The following is a 20,327-nucleotide window of genomic DNA, read 5'->3' on the forward strand; positions in this document are numbered from 1 at the left end:
AAATAATTTGATCATATAATATAATAAGAACTAAGTACATACTTTATAGTTTGTACGCATTAACATGCATATAATAATGAAGAAACAGTTATGACTTATAGTTATTATGTATTCAGTATTTGTGATTTATAATAAGACACGCGATCATTATATCTTGAAAGTTGTACATATTTAAAACTAAAACGAAAATATAAGTAATAAGTATACATATAAACGCATTATATTCATAATATAGTTAGATAAAACGTTAATCGTACACCTTCATAATATGAAATAATATTATTATTATTATGTTTAATGAAACTTGAATAGTAGGATTTGAACAAATTAAGTTTTATATTAATAATTTCACAAAAATATACGTATAATATTGTTTATTAAAGTATATTGTATTTATATATTTTATTAAAACATTTTGTGCGAAACATTCCGTATCTTATCGAATTTAATTCTATATTAGTTATTATATTATGTCCAATACGAAAATAATAAGCTTAATAATATATTATATAACAATAAATTTCCCTGAGCTGTAGAAATAAAAATATACGTCCACCGCGATATAAGCACATAATATTATATATTATACTTGATTTAACCTCCCTGCTCGTGGTAAAAATAAAAAATAATAATAAAAAAAAATTAGTGCGTATACCTATGGACTAAGACGCGATTGTTATAACAGTAATATCCACGGAGCAGCTGCACCCGTGTATACGCAAAACACACGTACCTACGTAATAGCGTGGCTAAAAAGGGTGAGGGACTCACTCCGCAATGTGACGGTATGTGAGAAAACGATCGGACTAAGGTTCCCACCTATAAAAATGTCGCAACAGTCAAAACACAAATGCGAACAAGAGGCGAAACTGACCCTTCGCAAGCGATGACCCCCTCCCTTGCTACGTATATATATTATACCTATTTGGCTTTTGAATGATAAAAAAGGGGTTCAGGTTCTTCCTTTCTAAAAAGCTATATTTCGTATACATATTGGCCAAGTGGTAGACAGTATAGATAGGTACCTATTTATAAAATCTACGTAATATAATATTTTTATACGAATGAGTTTAAACACTTTAAACTAGATAATAAAACGTTTGTTTTTTTTTTTTTTTGTAAAAAAAATGTTTTTTATTCGCAGATATAAAAATATATAAAAATAATAAAAATTAAAAAAATATATAAAAAAAAAGTCCCTACGTAAAATTCTCGTTCTAGGACAGTTTGTTCAGGCGAGCCCTAGTCACGAAGCACACAAACGATACAGCGTGGAAACCAACGTACAGCCAAATCATGGTATAAATGTGTGGCATCAGATTGGCTACTTTAAATTCATATTTATCCAAAACTTCGCTGCCATCCATCAAGCACGGTACATCCGGATCTTCGCTACATGCTAAAGTCATTATGTATAATATATTTCAATATTTTACTTGCGTATAAAAATTATCAAAGTAAAATGTAATCATTTTTAGGCGCATTATTATTTACCAATGTAAGTCACGTTTTGCCAATGAAGGATAGTGAGCGCTTCAAATCCAAGTTCAAACCAAGATATCTTAACTATCCAATGCAAAAACCATGGCACACTCCTAAAAATATAAATAATCGTTTGTAATAAAATCTTAGCATGTAAATATTAAACATTCTAATAAAATATGTTTTGAAAATTGTGATTAATGAGACAAAGGATTATCGACCAATGCAAAATGATGTGTACTGTATCAAAAATAACACTACTTTCTTATAAAATATTAATTATTACAAAAAGATTATTATTCATTATTTTTCAAGCCTTACTGTCTGAATTTTGTATTGTAATAGGTACTAAAGAATTAAAAAAATCTTAAAAACTATGCCATAAATATTTTAAATTACACACATTTACTGCGATTTAAGACAATTTGGACATTTTAATTATTTAATTAGTTTTCACGTACTAATATTGCTATTTTGTATAATGATGCTATTCAAAACTTAGATATCAGAAAGTATTTAAAAATGTTCTACTAAATTATCTTAAAAATCTCGTTATAATGACCTGAGGTTCACAAATATTCCGGATAGGATCATGATCACATTGTCAAATGGCTGGACAAATGTTAACGCCAAAGATAAGGATCCAAAAATATTGTTGAACATGTAACCTGTATATAAAACATACGAAAAAGTTATGGTAATTAAATCTTAGGTAGGTACTGATGTTATAATTATACATAAATATACGCGTGGTCTTGTATGTGTGTGTGTGTGTGTGTGTGTGTGTGTGTGTGTGTGTGTGTGTGTGTGTGTATGTATAATTTATATCATTATATATATTTATAACATTATGACATACATATAAGCATATTGAGAGTAATATTATCAATATAGATTATATTTTATACTATACGTGAATACGGACCGCAAGAAGTGGACACAGCCATTACCAGAATCGTGATGATTACCGTGAGAAAATATCCATACAGATCGGTTTGCATACCGGCCATGCAGTAAACGATTGTCGTGTACACCGTGGGCTCGATGATCAACGTGGGGATCTGTACGTGGGGGCCATCAGACAGGACAAAAAAAAAATCGGAAAGAAAAATGTAAAATCCGTAATAATAATATTACACAGTATGATAATTAGTATGTATAAATAACACATAATATTGTCGTCGCCGCACGTAATCTGTTCGATCAACGTACCTACCCATATTAAAATGGTTGACAGACAAGACACTTACGAAGGACAGTATGTTGGCAATGTAGAAGGCCGGGGCGTCGTAAAGGCTCGAAGTGTACTCTCTCCTGAACAGGGGCAGTTGTGTGGGCAGTTGATTCATCACCGAATACATGGGCGTGAAGAAGTTCTCCGTGATCAGCATGAAAAATACGCCCTGCACCGATTGTATGCCGACTTGAGTCTGTTGAACTGTGCCCAAGTAACATAAGCCAACCATGATAGCGATTCCCTGTAAGCAACGAAATAGTTACCTAAGTAAAAATCATTGGACCTACGTGATTATAGACATATTTAACCACGGTTAACTTTTTGGTATTGATAAATATAACATTGCTAACTTTAACATTGGTCAGAGCAAAATTTACTTAAGTAGTTAAACAAATCGACGAATGACAGCTAAAAGGTATAAGGTCTATAATTTATATAATTTATAACCTTAAGAATTTTATTAAAGTTCAATATGGGCAAGATAAAAAGTTTTATTTTATGATTTACCTACACAAACTGTAAATTATTTTATTCCCAATAAACTTAAATAAGACAGTTATATTATGGTGAAAAATAAAAGAATGCTACTAAAAAAAGACAATATTCTTGGTTGGCGTAACCCATTCATTATGAGCCCCCGTATATAATAAAGAATAGAAAATAATAATAAACGTTAAGATATATTTTCATTTAAAACAAATAAAAACCTATTTGAATTTTTTTTTCAATTGGGATAAAATATGAAGAATACCTTTTATTTGTATTATTATTATTTTTATTTTTAATGATTAAAAATGGAATAAAGATCTAATTTTATAAAGATTAACTTTTCCCTGTAACTTTTTCTTGAAAATAAAAATTACGGTTATGTAGGTATAGGTACAACATACGTCTTATTCACCGGTAAAGAGTTATTGCCAAATGGATTCTAAATGTAATTAATTTAGTCGAGTTGTGGAGGAATTATTAAATCTTAAATCAACGATTAAGCTAATTATTATTTTAATGATCAAATGTCAAGGCGCCGCCATATAATGACACTGCATGCGTGAGTATGGGTAGATTAACAAGTTATAAACTATAGCAGGGTTGTAATTATATTATTATATTTCTCGTATCGAAACTAACAACGATTATTGCTATATATATTATAAATAATCGGATGTATATATATATATATATATATATATATACATGCAATTATGTACATAATGCGAAAACGATTGCGTTTTTTTAAACGTCGGCGTGATAACGAAACCAATATAATATTATATTATATAGAGAGAAAGATTTAGTGAAATCGAGGAAAATCGTACGACGTGTGTTTCCCACGCTTTATACGTATACTTATAATATATAGGTAATAGCTGGTATTGTGTTATATATATATATCGCATATATATTATATAAAATACCTATTTATAATATTATATACATGAGCGCCCGAGCGCGCGCGCGCGCGCGCGCGCGTGTGTGTGTGTGTGTGTGTGTGTGTGTGTGTGTGTATGTACGGTTACGACTGAGACGGCATTATATCGTCTGATGGAATTCGCGCCGTCACGCAGCCGCGTCTTTCGAAAGAAATGAAAAAAAAAACACAGAAATGATAAACAAACGACTACCTCTCCGACACGTAAACTGTAACGCGAGCGCCTAGACGAATGCGCGCGTGCAGGGCACACGTGGGAGACTTTAATATTATATTATTATTATTATGGTACAGACGCGTTCGATTTATGCACAACATAATAATAATGATAATATATTATAATATAATGAGGTATGAAATATGGTGTAACGATTCGTGTTCATAAAAAAATATGCGTTCTTATTTATTTTCACGGGGACGTCCCGCCGCCGCACACCATGAGTGGCGGAGCGTCGGGGTCACCGGTGCGGTACTCGTCACGGGCGCCACTGTGTGTACAGCGCCGGAGATTGCGTGCGTTGGTTGACCAAGGCGGTGGTGGTTGGTATTTTTTCATCTCATTCCCTGTACGGGGTGATCCGTTTAACGCGAGACACTCATTATTTCAGAACGCACTCCAATATTATTGAAAATATTTCTTTTACATGATTTCACGTCACTAAAAAAACAACACTATTGGAAATAATGAAAAATTTATATTTTTTTATGTTTTTACTCTTTTGACTTTTGAACATAATTGGTATGTTTTTTCATTTTTGAAAAAAACCATATTTTTGTTTTAAACTGTTTTTTTTTTTTTGTTTAAACAATTTTGTAAACAGTACCTATATTTAAAAAAACTTAATTTTAATTTAATATGTAATTTACTTATATGCCAATATGCCGTGTATACTTGTATATGTTTCACTGTTTATTTATTACTTATTTAAAATCTTAAAAGTATTTGAAATGTATTTTAAATATTTTCTGAATGGACGTTTTATGTGGACATTATATAATGTATATTATATTAGCTAATAATAAAAACATTTTAAATTTGGTAATTTATTCAATAAAATTAAAAAAAAAAAAAAAATAAGGATATGGTAATAGATATAGTTATTTAATACTTTAACTTTTTTTCTGAAGGATATCTATTATTATTTATTATCAATAACAAACCAAAAAAAAACACAATATTCACGTGGACCTAGACTGTTTTATTCGTTCTAAATAATGAACAAAACGTTTAAAACTAATGTTTTAAATATAATAACCCTGGTTTGGAGTGACGACATACATTTTTGATTTCGTATTTCGAACCAGAATATGATTTGGAGTATTTCGATCCATAAATATCAAATTTCGACCCAAGTACCACTCCGATATGGTCAAATTATTATAATAACTTTGAATATTTAAATACTTATAAGTTACCTATAAGTTATTTAAAATCATCAACTGCCAACTACTCGTCCAAAATTCGATTTTTATATATCAAAATACTACAAAAAAAGTAGTGTGCTTTGGAACAATGAACCAAAAATACATGTTGTCGTAAAAAAGTAAAAATAATAGATCAATGATAACGATGAAAAATATAAAAATATAGTTTTTTTTTTAAACACGTATTTTAATGACTTAAATTCATGCAAAATAAATATTTTCAAAAACGATTATAATTTTTGAAATTATGAGTGTCTTACATTAAATGGAGCACCCGGTATGTCTAGTGTGTATGTGTACCGCCCTAAATAATAATAATTATTATACCTACTTCATGCACATACACACGTAAGTACAATATAAATATATAATATGTGAAATGTGTATACTGTATATATATATACCTACCAATAGCTGGTATTATAGATACATGTCTTGTGCGGTTGCGTAAACGTTCTTAAGCGCAATTATGTAGTGTACCTTATTCGAGTGCACCTTGCCTTTAACCGATCATATATATACAATAATCATATGCCGCATGTTTGACGAGATGAGATTATAGGTATACTATATATATTATTATATCAACACACTTTCTAGATCAACTATCGTGTATTTAAAGAAAATGTTTTCGTGTAGTTAAAGGTGATTTTGGGCTGACTTACTAATAGGTAAACGACTGCGGCTTGCGCTGCATATATAATTTAGAAAATAGGTGTCTTTTTTAAACAAAAGTAAAGATTAAAATGTACAGAAGTTTATTGAGTAATGACTATTTTTTTGAAAGAAATCATCGAAATAAGTTTTTAAAATTTATAATATTATGATAAATATTTATTTACAATACTTTCTATGAAGTCTCAGCGTGATAAAAATGGGATGACTTTTAATCAAATGTTAAGACTTAATTCCAATTATTTCATAATTTAACTCTAAATAACTTCAACGTCTATACATTTATTGCTACATAGTTTTTCCAATTTCATTATTATTATTTTATAAATGTATTCAAAAATAATTATAATAGATAAATGTATATGTTGTATTTTCAAAACGATTAAATTAAAATTTTATATTTCATAATAATTTTACTAGTGTAATTTTATAAAAAAAAAAAAATTGTGAAAAATAATTGAAAAATATCTAGATACTAAAAAGTTATTCTTTTATACGGTTTTATCCATATATGGCTTCTATATTAATCTATCTATATCTATATAATATCGTCAGATACTTCTATTCGTCCCATTATATATATCTAAAATAACTAATAAGGTACTTAGTATAAAAAACAAAAAAAAATACTGTCGCTTATAATATCAATTATACTCTGATATTTTTGCAACTTAACGCATAAAACAGTTTACATGAGTACGAGTACTGAATAACACATAAAGTAATCTGCGATTCCGCATATAGTAATAATTATATTGATATATTTTGAGAAAAGTGAAAACTGTTGAATAACAATTAATAACAAGTGAAGTATTATTTTAGTAGATTTAAATAATATATTATATACAATTCTAATCGCCCTGAATTTAAAAATACGTATTGTTCGCCATGCATTTCATTGCGGGGGGTCCACGTATCTATTACCATAGCAGAGCGTCTTTGAGTAGGTATGAAATATATTAAATTTGTAAAATATATTCGTAGGTGCACGCTATACATGTACCTAGGTATTCACAAGTTACAACCGTACCTACATAATGTGTATCGGATACTCACGACTTTTTGCAAAAACCTGTGGATGTCGATGGTGGGGTTGCGGACTTTCTCCAGAAAATATCTTCCCGTCAGGTGATACAGTTTCACCGGCCAAAACGGCGATAAGCTGTAAACGATTTCAATACATACGGAAACGTATTAAAGCTTATAGTACAATGTCCACATAATAATATAACATATTATATTATTATTATATAGGTATAAGTAGGTAGCACGGTTATTTACATGTAAATAACCGTGGTAGGTAGGTACTAGGTAGTAGAATATAATATAAGCGTAAATTACCTATCCATTAACCCAACGATTACAACATATTATTATATACTCGCGACACGAAAATAATATTGTCATGACAGAAACGTGTCTCTGTATATAGGTAACTATATAATAGCTGTATATAATATAGAGCCATAGAGGTATGAGTATTGTTGTTATTGTTGTTGTCACAAACTATCAGCTGGTACGTAGGTATATAGTGTACGATGCACGTAAAACGCAGGCAGCAATATATATTATAGGCATATGCCTACGTTTATTTAGGCCCTTAACAGTATGTTAATCAAGGGGTTTCGTACAGTTAGAAAATGCCAACTGGCAAGTATAACCTAGGAAGGTATACCTATGTTCTATTATAATATATTATGTATTAGGTAGGTATACGTATTATTATATTTAAATATGTTTCTTCTTCACACATACGCTACCGTTCTATATAATTGTATGCACATATTTTTGAATTATACGCAAATTTTACTTTCTACAGTAAGAAGAACACATATTTTCCATCTCGAACAATATGCGAGCGTATTTTCTTTGTTTTTTCCTATTATCGTACAAAACTAAACAACGAATGTTGTTACGATGTGCGCGCGCATACAACTATTCCATTGCACGACGTCTTATTCAGTAGATTTATCATGTGACTATTATAATCACTATATGAACATCATAATGTGTAATGTAGCCCATCTATAGCTGATATTGTTAAGTTCGAACGAATCGTGGTTGCTATAGGTACACCGACTCGTCATATTATTTAGGCATGTCACGTCAACATGACGTACCTATATTATCATAATATTATCATTTATTGTAGTCTCTACAAAACACTAATGATCATAACTATTAAAGTCTTGTAATAACGCTCAAAATATTAAGTATAATGGACCAATATGGGTCGGATCTAAGAATAAAGATTTAAATAAGACTTGACTAAACATCGAGATATTTAAAAAGATATATCTATAAATAGTAAAATTGTCAATACGTTTTAGATTCAGATCAAAATCCAATTTTTTTATTATACACATTGAATAAATAGTTTTTCCTTAATGTTGACTCGTCCGGTATAGTCCGGAAAATCAACGAAAAATAGTAAAGCAAATGGGTATGAAACGTTTCGGTATTCGTAAAATACAGAAATATGTAGTACACATCAAAAAAATACAAAATATGCAATAATATGCATTTTAAAATCATCTATATGCAACAAAAAATAAAGAAATATACAGTACACATCAAAAAATGACAAAACATGCAAGAATATGCAAAATAAAACTTTGTATTCTGGAACTATTTGACTATAATTTACTAACTTGTAGCTTATTTAGCTACTTATTGGACTGCTAAAAAATACGTGCAAATGCATTTAAATCAGGCCCTAATTGTAATTATATAATTTGGGTGCACCAGATACTTAAGAGTTAAGAGAATAACACTAATATGATTTGGATTCAAAATTACTTGTACTCAACTGTAGAGTCTCTAATATTATACAATGTTTTACTATCATGTAAAATGATAAATTACTTAATAGTTAATAATTTAAAATATATAACTCACTGATTTCGAAGTACTGATAAACTTGATGTATCCTGAAATTAAAAATTGTGTACACCTTATCATATTGTAAGCATAAATTTTAAAACAATGTACATCCTTTATAGTTTATACTCAATATAATATATATACAACAATAATATATACTTACAAAATATATTTCATTCGTAATAGCATTTTTTACTATTTCTGCGTGTTTACTAGCTGCAAATTCATCACAAACTATATTTACAGATTCGTTACTATCTGATAATATTTTCATAATAAAATCTGCTGAGTTATAATTATCAGGACAGCGATAACCAACACTATATTATAAAAAATAATCAATTAATAATCAGTATTCTCTAAAATATAATTTTAATTTTTATAGTGTTTCACCATTATTCATTGATGCAGCAAGTGTTTTAATAAATATTGAATTAAAAAATAATGTTTTTATGAAATTTAAGTAGAAATTACAATCAATGCAATTATACATTAATATAGATTACCTACATATAAACTGCTAATTCTTACACTATACAAAGGGAATTGAGATTTAGACACTACAGTTTGTAAATATTTTTTTTTTAAATAATGAAAGTTAGGTGTTTAATTGAGGGGCCAATAATGTAATTTTACCTTAAAGTTGTTAAGTTATACATCAGACTCCCCCCCTCCCCAAGAACTTACCCAAAATAACGCCTATGTAATCTATATATATAAAAATGGAGACAAAAATGTATAACAGTTCATCAATCGAGAACGCCTGGTCCGATTTGGCTCAAATTTTTTTTAAGATGTTCGTAACTGCCAGGAGACAATTTTTACGAAATAAAATTTTAGGAAAATTCACCGGAAAGGTAAGAATTCTTAAATCTGTATGTCAAAAATACAACAGTTGCGCAACAGTGCATTATATTATATTGTATATTATAGTCACATATAGTTGGTACACTTAATGGGCAACGAAGTGCACGGGTTCAGCTATATTAACTATCTTGGTGCTATAAAAAAAACACTGTCATCTACTTAAAAAAATATTTAGTGATATTTATACTTAAGATCCACAAATAAATATTTTACCTCTCAAAAAACGAAATCGCCTTGTTGGGTGGTCCTGAATAGGCGATTCTTCCATCAGCTACTAAAATCAACTGGTTGAATGCATTTAAAAGCTCAGTACTAGGCTGATGAATTATACAAATAACCGTTTTCCTTTCATCAGACACCAATCGTTGCATAACTTTAATGACTTTTTGAGCACTGTATGAATCCAACCCTAAAATAAAATATTCACTTAGTCACATGTCAATGAAAGATGAAGTACAAATCAAATAGATATTATATTATGTTTAGTGTTGTTCTTGAAAAAAAACCATTTAAAAATCAAAGTAGTGAATTTAGTATTTACCATATAAAAATATGTTTAATTAATTAACAAAAATGATAATAATTCCTATTCAGTATCACAACTACCGCAGGTCGGATGTATGAGCCTCAAATTTACACATATATGGGCCTTGGATAATTTTTTTTAATACAATGTAAGAGTATACTTAGTAATCACGTTTTAGAAAAATTTTTTGTTTAAAAATTAAATAGCTCCCAATAATTTCTGTAACATTATTATTACATATTATGATTTATGAGTACCTAAACGTACTTATATTTGTGTGTAGTCGTAATGTACTGATGTAGTCCGATAATTCATATTAATTTTTAAAAGAAATCATATAACAGTCGAATCATACCGCCCCCTGATATCTCGTCTTGGTCAACAAAGATATGCCTACCACTTAAATACCTACGTCTCTCGTTCCCGACCTTCCCATGATAGTATACAGGATGTTTTTTCAAGCATGCTCAAAATAATTTCTCAACACATTTCAACATTTTTATACAACAAATTGTGAATTTCTATTAGGTACTATTTTCTGGAATTTAGAATTTTTAGGCTAAATTATTTATGCTTTTTGAAATTCAGATGCGGAAAATTATGACTTTCTTCAACAAACATAATATGGCACGTTTCTTCAAAAAAATAAACAATAACCACAGTGTTTTTTTAGTTTTTGCTTATACCTAATATAGACAGGACTACAGGAGTATAATAAGACAATTAATGAAAATCATCACAGAATTAAATCTACACTAACTATTATAGGTATACCCAGACAGATTTTTTTAATAATTAATAACCATATTCGTCAGTTTTCTGTTTAATCCGGGAGAAAATCGGTCGTATCACCTGAAAATTTTCTCCATATCCGACATCATGCAATTCAATACTCAATAATTTTCGCAATTAGGTTCAGTGATACGGCCGTTGAAGTGTAGCTCAGGGAATTTCTTCAATAATACCTGCAGTCAGCATATATTTTACCCTAACTGTTCCGAGGGACTAGTAACCGAATTTAGTTGGACTTCGCAGTGCTGCGCGTCTTAACTACGTTTCAACTGATTTAATGCACGTAATTTATTTATTCATGCAAGCACATTTTAAGCATATTATTTATTAATAACATATGCAAAACATATACCAAATTAATTCTTAAAAATAGTTAGGTAGGTAAATAATATAAATCATTGAAAAAAATAAAATACTATATATTATGTACCTATATTACTTATATAATCCGTAGAATATAGACATAAGAAATAATAAAATAAATTATTAAAACGATTATAAATATAGATAGCGGTCATGGAATCTGATTTTTTAAATTATGAAGTATAAAAAATTTTTGTCATGTTATCTAAGTTCAAGTTAATATTAGCTACATCGTATATTGCAGGTATTATACCTAAAATATATAAACATATTATAACTAATGTAAATAATATTATACCTAGTAAAAGAGGGTTGATAAAGATTTTGCGGGCTTCGGTGTATTTGGGGCAGTTGTTCACTATTATAATATGCTCGTAATATGACGTAATTAGTAATTTTGTAAATGTTTTTATAATTTAAGGCAAAGTATATTAAATCCGATTGTATTGTAATCGATGAAAGTGATTTTATTTAAAATATTGAATTCTCTAACAGAGAGTACTATAAAGTTTTTTTAAAAGCAAAAATTGATCCCGACGATGATAATTCGTAAAGTGTTAATATTGTGACGATTGAGTTCGTAAATATTCTGTATACACGAAAACAAATTCAATTGTATACAAAACTCATCAACCTACAAACAATTTGAATACCGTAAAGAATACGTCTACCAACATTACACGAATAATAAATTTATGTCTGCAGAAACCAATGCATAAAGATTACGCAACAAATTTGAACAACTGCTATTTATATTCTTATTCAAAAGAAGATGAAAAAACTGTATGAGATAGTTGTATGAAGAAAAAATTGAATTCCAATCTCCATGTTAGTACCTACATAATATATCAACTATAAAAATTAATAAAACATGTCTATATTTAAATAAAAACGTTGTTTCATAATTTTACAATTACCTTTAGGTACCTATTAAATTTGTAGAATAAAATATAATTTTTTTTTCAAAAATGTTATTTTGAAATAACCAAATGTAGGTTGATAATTAAAATATGCTTGTTAGATTAATATTTAATATATATCCTAATTTAGTTAGGGAACGTAGAGAAAACGCGCACTGCGGAGTCTATAACCGAATTAGTGCCACAGCTCAGTTAGGGTCCCTAAATACACAGACAGACGACAGTTTCAAACGATCCATCGATGGGTTTCCATGATTGGTTGTTGTCTAGCTGTTAGTTTAATCACTTTACTATACAATAAAAATGAGTGTATAATAACTGTGATGACATTTTTTTTCTATAATTCGTTGTGTAAATTGCGACAAAAAAATAATTAGTATTATACAAGCTGCAATAAAACTAATGCTTGATGTTTTTAAAACATAAGGCTTTTAGAAATTCATATCTTGAAATGTATCGATAAGGTACATTACACAACTGCTACAAATTGTTTACCAATTTTTTGTTGGCCAATGGCCATGATTTTAAAAATGGTAAATACACGTCAAAATATAGTATGTATTGTTTGCTACCTATCTATAATTGACCTACTGCATAATACTTCAAACTTATGAATTGATATTTAAAAAGTTATTTGATATAATAAGTATGAGTGTATGACCAAAGGTTTTATATTCAACTCTAATGTACGTTCGTAATAGATTTTAAAATTAGAAAACACGAAGCAGTAACCAATATGTATGGCCAGGTGTACCTATTTGTGGATGCAACCGGTGGATCTCACTGATCTCAGACAATCGTGGCTCAGAAAATTGCAAAATGTTGGTTTGTTGAACTTTATATTGACGGACCACGGACAAGGTGATGAAGAATTTTTCAATTATATTTTTGACCATCCATTTTTCGAACACGATTAATTCCGAAGACTCATTTGTTTTTGATTTGATATGACTGACATGGCATCTAATTTTAATGGTCCAATTTTGTGATTGTTTAACAGAAACTTTATATTTATGCAATGAATATTCCCTCCTTTTCCGTGAGCGTCATCATCAGAAATTATAACAAAATAATTTTGTATTTTACTTATAATTTTTATTTTATGTAATGAATGAGAATCTTTCCATTCCGTTTTAACTCGTATTGTTATTATTTTCATCTATCACTATACACAACATTAGATGCTCTATATAGGCCCTAAGGTTCAAGTTGACACGTATATAATATCGTATTTAACATCATTAGTGTTTTTTATTTAAATTCAATTTTTTTTATTATTTATTTTTACCTATATAATTTATTAATATAATATTATTATATATTTTTGAGTTCTTTGTATTTAATATTTTTAAAATATATTTTAATTTTATGCATAGGTACATTTCTTTTTTCAATAAATTGTCGCAGTTTGGATAATATTGTAATTGTCACAGTTATTGTACTATATCAGTATAATCGCAGTTTGAATCGCGGAAAAAAAGCCCACGAAAAAAAATCCCAGAAATATAAATGTGAACACATGTATAATCTACTCATAATGACCTAATTAGTAATTACTAATTACCATATACCAAATTATCAAGGCTAGTTGGTTCAACTGGATTTAATGCAGAACGTTGATTTCTTAATGTTCTTTTAACATGGTCTTCCACTGGCATCTTGGCTCTAGTGTTACCGTCCAACTTAGAAATTTCTGCCGCATAAACATCAAGTGGCTTAGATAAATCAGTTTTTAATCGTTCCTTCATCGCGCACAAAGCTTTTTCCATCTTTACACTGTCATCATCTTTCAAATGGCTATGTCCTGTTTTTACTTCTGGGTTCTCTATTTTGAGATCGGTGTATAATTCTCCAGTACATTTCATTGAACACCTTTTAGAACACCTCCAGGTTATTTTTGATATGCCAATATACTTTACAACATATACATAGCCTTTGTCACAACCTTTGTTACCATCTTAATTTTATTTTATAATCTCCATAGTCACAAAAATTGGTAAAACAAAAGTATAAAATATAAAACAAATTTATAACTGGATAAAACTGTACTAGTAGGATTTGTAGACAGTATATCAACAACTAAGTAATGGAGTACTATATGGAGTGTCAGTATTACGCAGCTATTGATAAATTTTAACATTTTGACTGGTTATATACTGTTTATATAATATATATATATTATATTGGTAAGTACCGAAGAATATAAATTAAATTAAATGTTAAAGGCTTATCAATATTTGGCTAATGAAAATTCAATTTATTGACAGGTGGTACATCAGTGGTTCATGGCAGTATCAAATCTCCTATAAAAACTACAATCTTGAGTAACGAAAAAGAAGATCTTATAATATTTTCAATAGAACGAAGAATAACGATGATTATTTTTAATACTTAAACATAATAATATTATAGTTACATTTAAATTTTTCAATAGTTATATATGATTAATAGTTAAGTATAAGTCATATTCAGATATATAATTATTTATACTTGAAATTTTAAGATTTTTTTTTATAAAATTACCTATATTGGCCTCTTAAACAATTAACAATTATATTTTACTAGTTACTTATTAATATTTATGATTATTATCTATTTTAGTAGTATGTATGTATATACCTAAGACTTATGTTTTTTTACTTATAACTTATAATTATATTATAACTTCATATTTATATTTTTGTTAGATTTACAATCTATATTTTATACAATTAACAATTTATTACTATTTTCATTATAATGTACTAGCTGCCCGATCGGAAGAAATTTTTTTATAATTTAATTAAAAAACATATGACTATTTTTTGGCTATACAAATAATATAATATAATAAAATTACATAATGTAGTTATTGTTATTGCTAATTTCTGAAAATTATATATCCTACATTTTGAATTCAACCACTGGAGTGGTAAACTTTATTCTTTTTATTATAGAATAGATATAAGGTAGAAAAAAATGTAACAATAAATTACTTGTTCAATAAATAATATATATTTAAAATGGAAAAATGCAAGTGCAAATAAATAAATAATTAATAATAATAATAATAATAATAATAATAACAATAAGAAATAAACAAACAAACCGGTTTCCTTCGTCTCCGAAATCAAGTTAGATTCTTATATATACCTATATATATATAGATAATATATTATTATATTTTGTTATTGCCTATAGGTACCTACGAGTGTTCACATTTATATTTATATTTTTGTGCTTTTTTTCCTCGGTGTATTTATTTGTTTGGGCTTTTTTTCCACCTACCATTTTATATACAATTTGTATTATCTAATATGACACTATCGATGACCCTATAATGGAAACAAAACCGTTGTCGACTCAGAATTAGGAAGCTAGTTTTCAACAAGTGGCGCCTATATGTCTACGGAGAAATATGTACAATAAAATATGTTTACTTTTTTGGAGATTGCGGTACCTACTGTTCTTATTAATACATTTCGATCGTGAAAAAAATTAAAAACGATAACGTAACTATTTTTTTTTATAAAATTGTTAGTACTTGTTTACCTGTTGTGGGTTCGTCACAGAACAAAAATGATGGGTCGGTAAGAAGCTCAGTTGCAAACGACACAATTTTTCTCTCGCCACCCGATAACGTTGTCTACAATATAAAATATATATAATATAGATAATACAAGTTTATATCATCCTGTTATAGACTTTCCATTTAAGTACCTTTCCATTTTCCCCACCAGTTCCAATTCTAGTATTTGCACATTGACCAAGACCTAATTCTTCTATAACCGCCGATACTCGAGCTTTCAGATTTTTGTCAGTTGTTCTCCTGTCCAGTTTCAGTTTAGCCTGGAACAATGCCTTTTTATAACGAAAATTGAATGAAAATCACTTAATGACTTACCATGAAATGAAGGTGCTCTTTTACGGTTAAAGATCCACAGAATAAATCGTGTTGATACATATATCCAAAATTGTGACTTTCAAAATTTCTAACAGAAAGACTTCCTATTTTTGCTCTTCCTTCAAGTTCGATTTGGGCTTCAAAAATAAAGTCATAATATAAAAATATACAATATAGGTAACTAAATGTATATTTTCACCTCTCAATATAGAAAAAAAATATTACCTGGAAGTTTATTAGCCAGAGCAGCCATCAAAGTACTTTTTCCAGCGCCGCTGAAATTATATAATTCTTGTTAAATTTAAAGAGGTATAACTTATTAACTAATTTTGAATTATATACAAACCTTGGTCCCATGATGGCTACAAGTGAACACGGAGGTATATATCCTTCGACTTGAAAAATAAATAGAATGTGTTCATAATAAACATTAAAACACAAAACGAGATCACGTCCATCATGGTACGTTTTAAGTTATAATAATATTGGGTATTGTAATTTGTAATATTGTATATTTGCATAAATATAGTAATTTGATCTGTAGTCTGTAATATTGGATGGTCAGAAGGCTTAGATGTGTACTTTCTTATGTACCCATACATTTTTCTTGTGAATAGATGTAGGTATGTTTATACTATAGGAAACCGAACATATATGCAAAAATATGCATGCAATAATTGCATGGTAATATAAACATACCAACTACTATATTTATTCTATTATGCAAGTATAATATCGAAAGAATTTGATTAAAAATTAAAATAAACTACCTACTCACTTAAGTTATAGCCAATAAAATATTTCTCTATTATGAACTATCACTTACAATTTATTAAAATCAGATACAAGATAGATATCATAATTTTAACAAACTGCAATTTAAAAATAACTTATAAAAAATTTCTAAATACAACCATACTTATATATTGGCGTATAATATACTTATAATTTCTTATAATAATGTACCAATTAAAAAATCAGTTGGTGTATTTTTAAAAACTTGATTTAAGTACCCTTTATAAATACCTAATATGGCACACGTAAAATATGGCCACCACCCAAACCTATATATCAATCACACTACTCATACCTACTTAGTAAATCAAGGTATAAGCTTTGTCTAGCTTAATATCAATATTTAATAGATTGTACAGAAATAAGTATTACCTATTATAACAGGTACCTATTTAAAAGATCTTAATCCAAATCATATTACGTTATGATTGCACAAAAAACTAAAAATTGTAATTTATTTTCTATTGTTTATTTTTTTCAATCTATATTAATAATGTATTTGTATGTTAAATTATTTTACGTTGAATTTTTTGCACACACAACAAGCTATATATTTTTTTGGGGCGGCGTCATAAGCTGTATTTACTTTTAATTTTTATTGTATCTTCATGTAAACATATTATTTTGACAATAAAGAAAATTATTATTATTATTATTATTATTATTATTAAATAATTAATATTTCCCGTAAGAGAATAGTATATTAAGTATTAACGTTAGTATTATTGGCGCTGGTGTGGATTAACCTCCTACCAGGAAATTCAAAACTTGTGGTATCTTTGCGTAATACGATCACATAAAATAACATTTAGTTTCTGAAATTTAAGAATTAGATTTTTTTTAATGGTTTTACCACAACAAGAATTTTTCGAAAGCTTATTAGTTATTATTGAACTTGTAGTTTATTCTGTAATTAATAAATATATTACTATTTACCGTTCCTAGATAATAAAATTAAAATATGGCAACATTTAAAGATAAATTTAATTATTATAATATATTTTTTTTCTATTATTATTATTAGTTAACCCGCGGAAACTTAGGCAATTGGGTGATTTTTAAACTTTGGGGGAGGAAACAGTAGGTGTAAACACGTGTGTGTAGTTTTGGCAGATTTTTCAAGTGGGTTGATTTCAGATTAATTTACTAATGAAAGGTTTAGGTAGTTGCTGTTGCTGTCCAATGTGTTTATGACAATACTACATTTGAAAATTTGTGATCCGCACCATACATCACTTAGATCATAGATGAATATCTAATAGTTTTCTAGTCATATAGGTTATGTAGGTACACACGATTCGAGATATCGTAGATAGATCATAGATATAAGGTAGCCGGTAGGTACCTAATGATAAACGGCTTAATATATTTGAAGCATCTTAAATATCAAAAAGGTATGTTTGAGTACCTAAAAACATAAAATTAAACATTTGGCCGATGTACCTAGGTTCATTCTATCAATTTATTGGTACCTAGTAGAGGAGATAAGAAAGGAACCAGCTTTTTTTTATTACTTCTTGATGTTTAGAATTATAAATAAATATTTTCAAAATTTAAAATGCTCCCAAGCAAAATTTAAATGAAACTGATCAAGTGCTACAACTGCTAATATAGACCGTGAAAAATGCATCAGTGCCCACAAAGAAAGCCACTTTGAATGAATTTAATTGAAAGAAATAAGTTAGGTCGTGGGTAGATAACCTACTATTTTCCTTATATTATTATGAGAATGAAAAATATATATAATATGCATTTCCAATTATATAAACTAAGTAGGTATAGGCATAGCACATTTAACGTTTGAGATTTGGGAAGGGGCTGAAGCCCTATTATAATAATATTTAATAAGTATAAAAACAATTTAGATAATGTCTTGGAGGCTTCCCCCCTATTTGCGCTTATGGGTTAAAGTAATAAATGTTGTAATATTTAAACTTAAAAGTTAGGTATTTGCATTTATTTATATTTCTTACCTTTATTTAACAAAAGTTTTCTAGTGGTGATGCTCGAACGTAACCACCGGTCTTTTTTAATCATTGCGTGTACGCTTAAATTTTCCCAATAAATTGGTAAGCAGTTTTCATTATTTTCGCCCTAAAATAAAAACGTCCGTAAATGGGAGCGCGTCACCGAGTATAACACAAAACATTTTGAAATTACCCCATTGTTTGTGCATAAATGGAGAGAAGAGTTGTGATCGTCGGGCGCGTCCGTGTTGAAAAATACCGAATACGTAGACGCCAAATTCATTATTTTTTTTAAATAAAAATGTTCTTTTTCTACTGTTCACGGCTTTACCGAGCTAATTGCGATTGAACTCTGTGTATATCACTGAAACTACAGTTCGTATACCGGAGCCATGTAGGTGTTCACTGTGTGAAGCCAAACACAATTAAAAAGTATCAATTGCATTTTTGAATTATATAATAATATAATATTAATGTAGGTATATTATGTTGCTCAACAAAATAACAATTTTGAAAAGTGGGAATGTAGATAACCAGGGAGGGTTAGCGATTTTTTTCGGTCCAGGAAATATTCCAGTTGCGGATCCTGGGGGAGGGAAAAGGGGGCATTCCCCCCCAAAGTTTTCCTTTGTTTTACACTGAATTTAGCCAATTTTTGAACTTTTTGTATTTTTTACCTCCCCCCCCCCCCCATGCCATTCCAAAAGTTGAGACCTGGATCCGCCACTGAAATATTCAAATATCTACGTAACTTTTTTTACGACTCCTCCCACAAAAAGGCATTGTTTTGATTACTATAGGTACCCGTTCCTTAATTTTTAATTTCAACATTTGTTCGGTCTCAGCTTTAAATTAGAAAGATATTGACTATTGACTATTATTATAGCTATACCTAATAGTCTTGCAGGGTTAGTCAAAGTTGAACTTGTTGAACTTGAAATTTGAACATAAGTAATACATTTTTCAATATTTACATAAATTAATATCTTTTTATAGACATATTAAAATGTTATTTAATATTTAAGAGTTATTTAACTTTCTAAACATTTTAAAGAAATACATTTTTTATATCAATATTATATG

General features: G+C 28.6%; 1 protein-coding gene across 1 annotated transcript; it reads right to left on the reverse strand.

Annotated features, from left to right (window-relative positions):
- Window positions 1-1,135: 1,135 nt before the first annotated feature.
- Window positions 1,136-19,632, reverse strand: LOC100166259 (protein scarlet). The gene is made up of 16 exons (XM_003246038.4): window positions 19,438-19,632; window positions 19,251-19,371; window positions 16,829-16,877; window positions 16,708-16,757; window positions 16,483-16,619; window positions 16,299-16,427; window positions 16,131-16,224; window positions 10,212-10,407; window positions 9,295-9,451; window positions 9,147-9,178; window positions 7,305-7,410; window positions 2,733-2,960; window positions 2,408-2,543; window positions 2,045-2,150; window positions 1,495-1,595; window positions 1,136-1,399 (listed from the first exon to the last, which is right to left on the reverse strand). The coding sequence occupies exons 1-16, from the start codon at window positions 19,525-19,527 to the stop codon at window positions 1,218-1,220; spliced, it is 1,914 nt and encodes a 637-aa protein (XP_003246086.1). The 5' UTR covers window positions 19,528-19,632; the 3' UTR covers window positions 1,136-1,217.
- Between the last annotated feature and the right edge of the window lie 695 nt (window positions 19,633-20,327).

Source organism: Acyrthosiphon pisum, chromosome A1, assembly GCF_005508785.2.
Source record: "Acyrthosiphon pisum isolate AL4f chromosome A1, pea_aphid_22Mar2018_4r6ur, whole genome shotgun sequence".
Classification (NCBI taxonomy): domain Eukaryota; kingdom Metazoa; phylum Arthropoda; class Insecta; order Hemiptera; family Aphididae; genus Acyrthosiphon; species Acyrthosiphon pisum.

Excerpts from the sequence above, each read along its gene's own strand:
- LOC100166259 (XM_003246038.4), bottom strand. The coding sequence starts at position 19,527 with ATGAATTTGGCGTCTACGTATTCGGTATTTTTCAACACGGACGCGCCC. Across the intron at positions 10,408-16,130 it reads CTGTGACGAACCCACAACAG|GGTTGGATTCATACAGTGCT; the intron begins GTAAACAAGTAC and ends ATTTTATTTTAG. Across the intron at positions 2,151-2,407 it reads GGCTGTGTCCACTTCTTGCG|GTTACATGTTCAACAATATT; the intron begins GTCCGTATTCAC and ends TTTTATATACAG.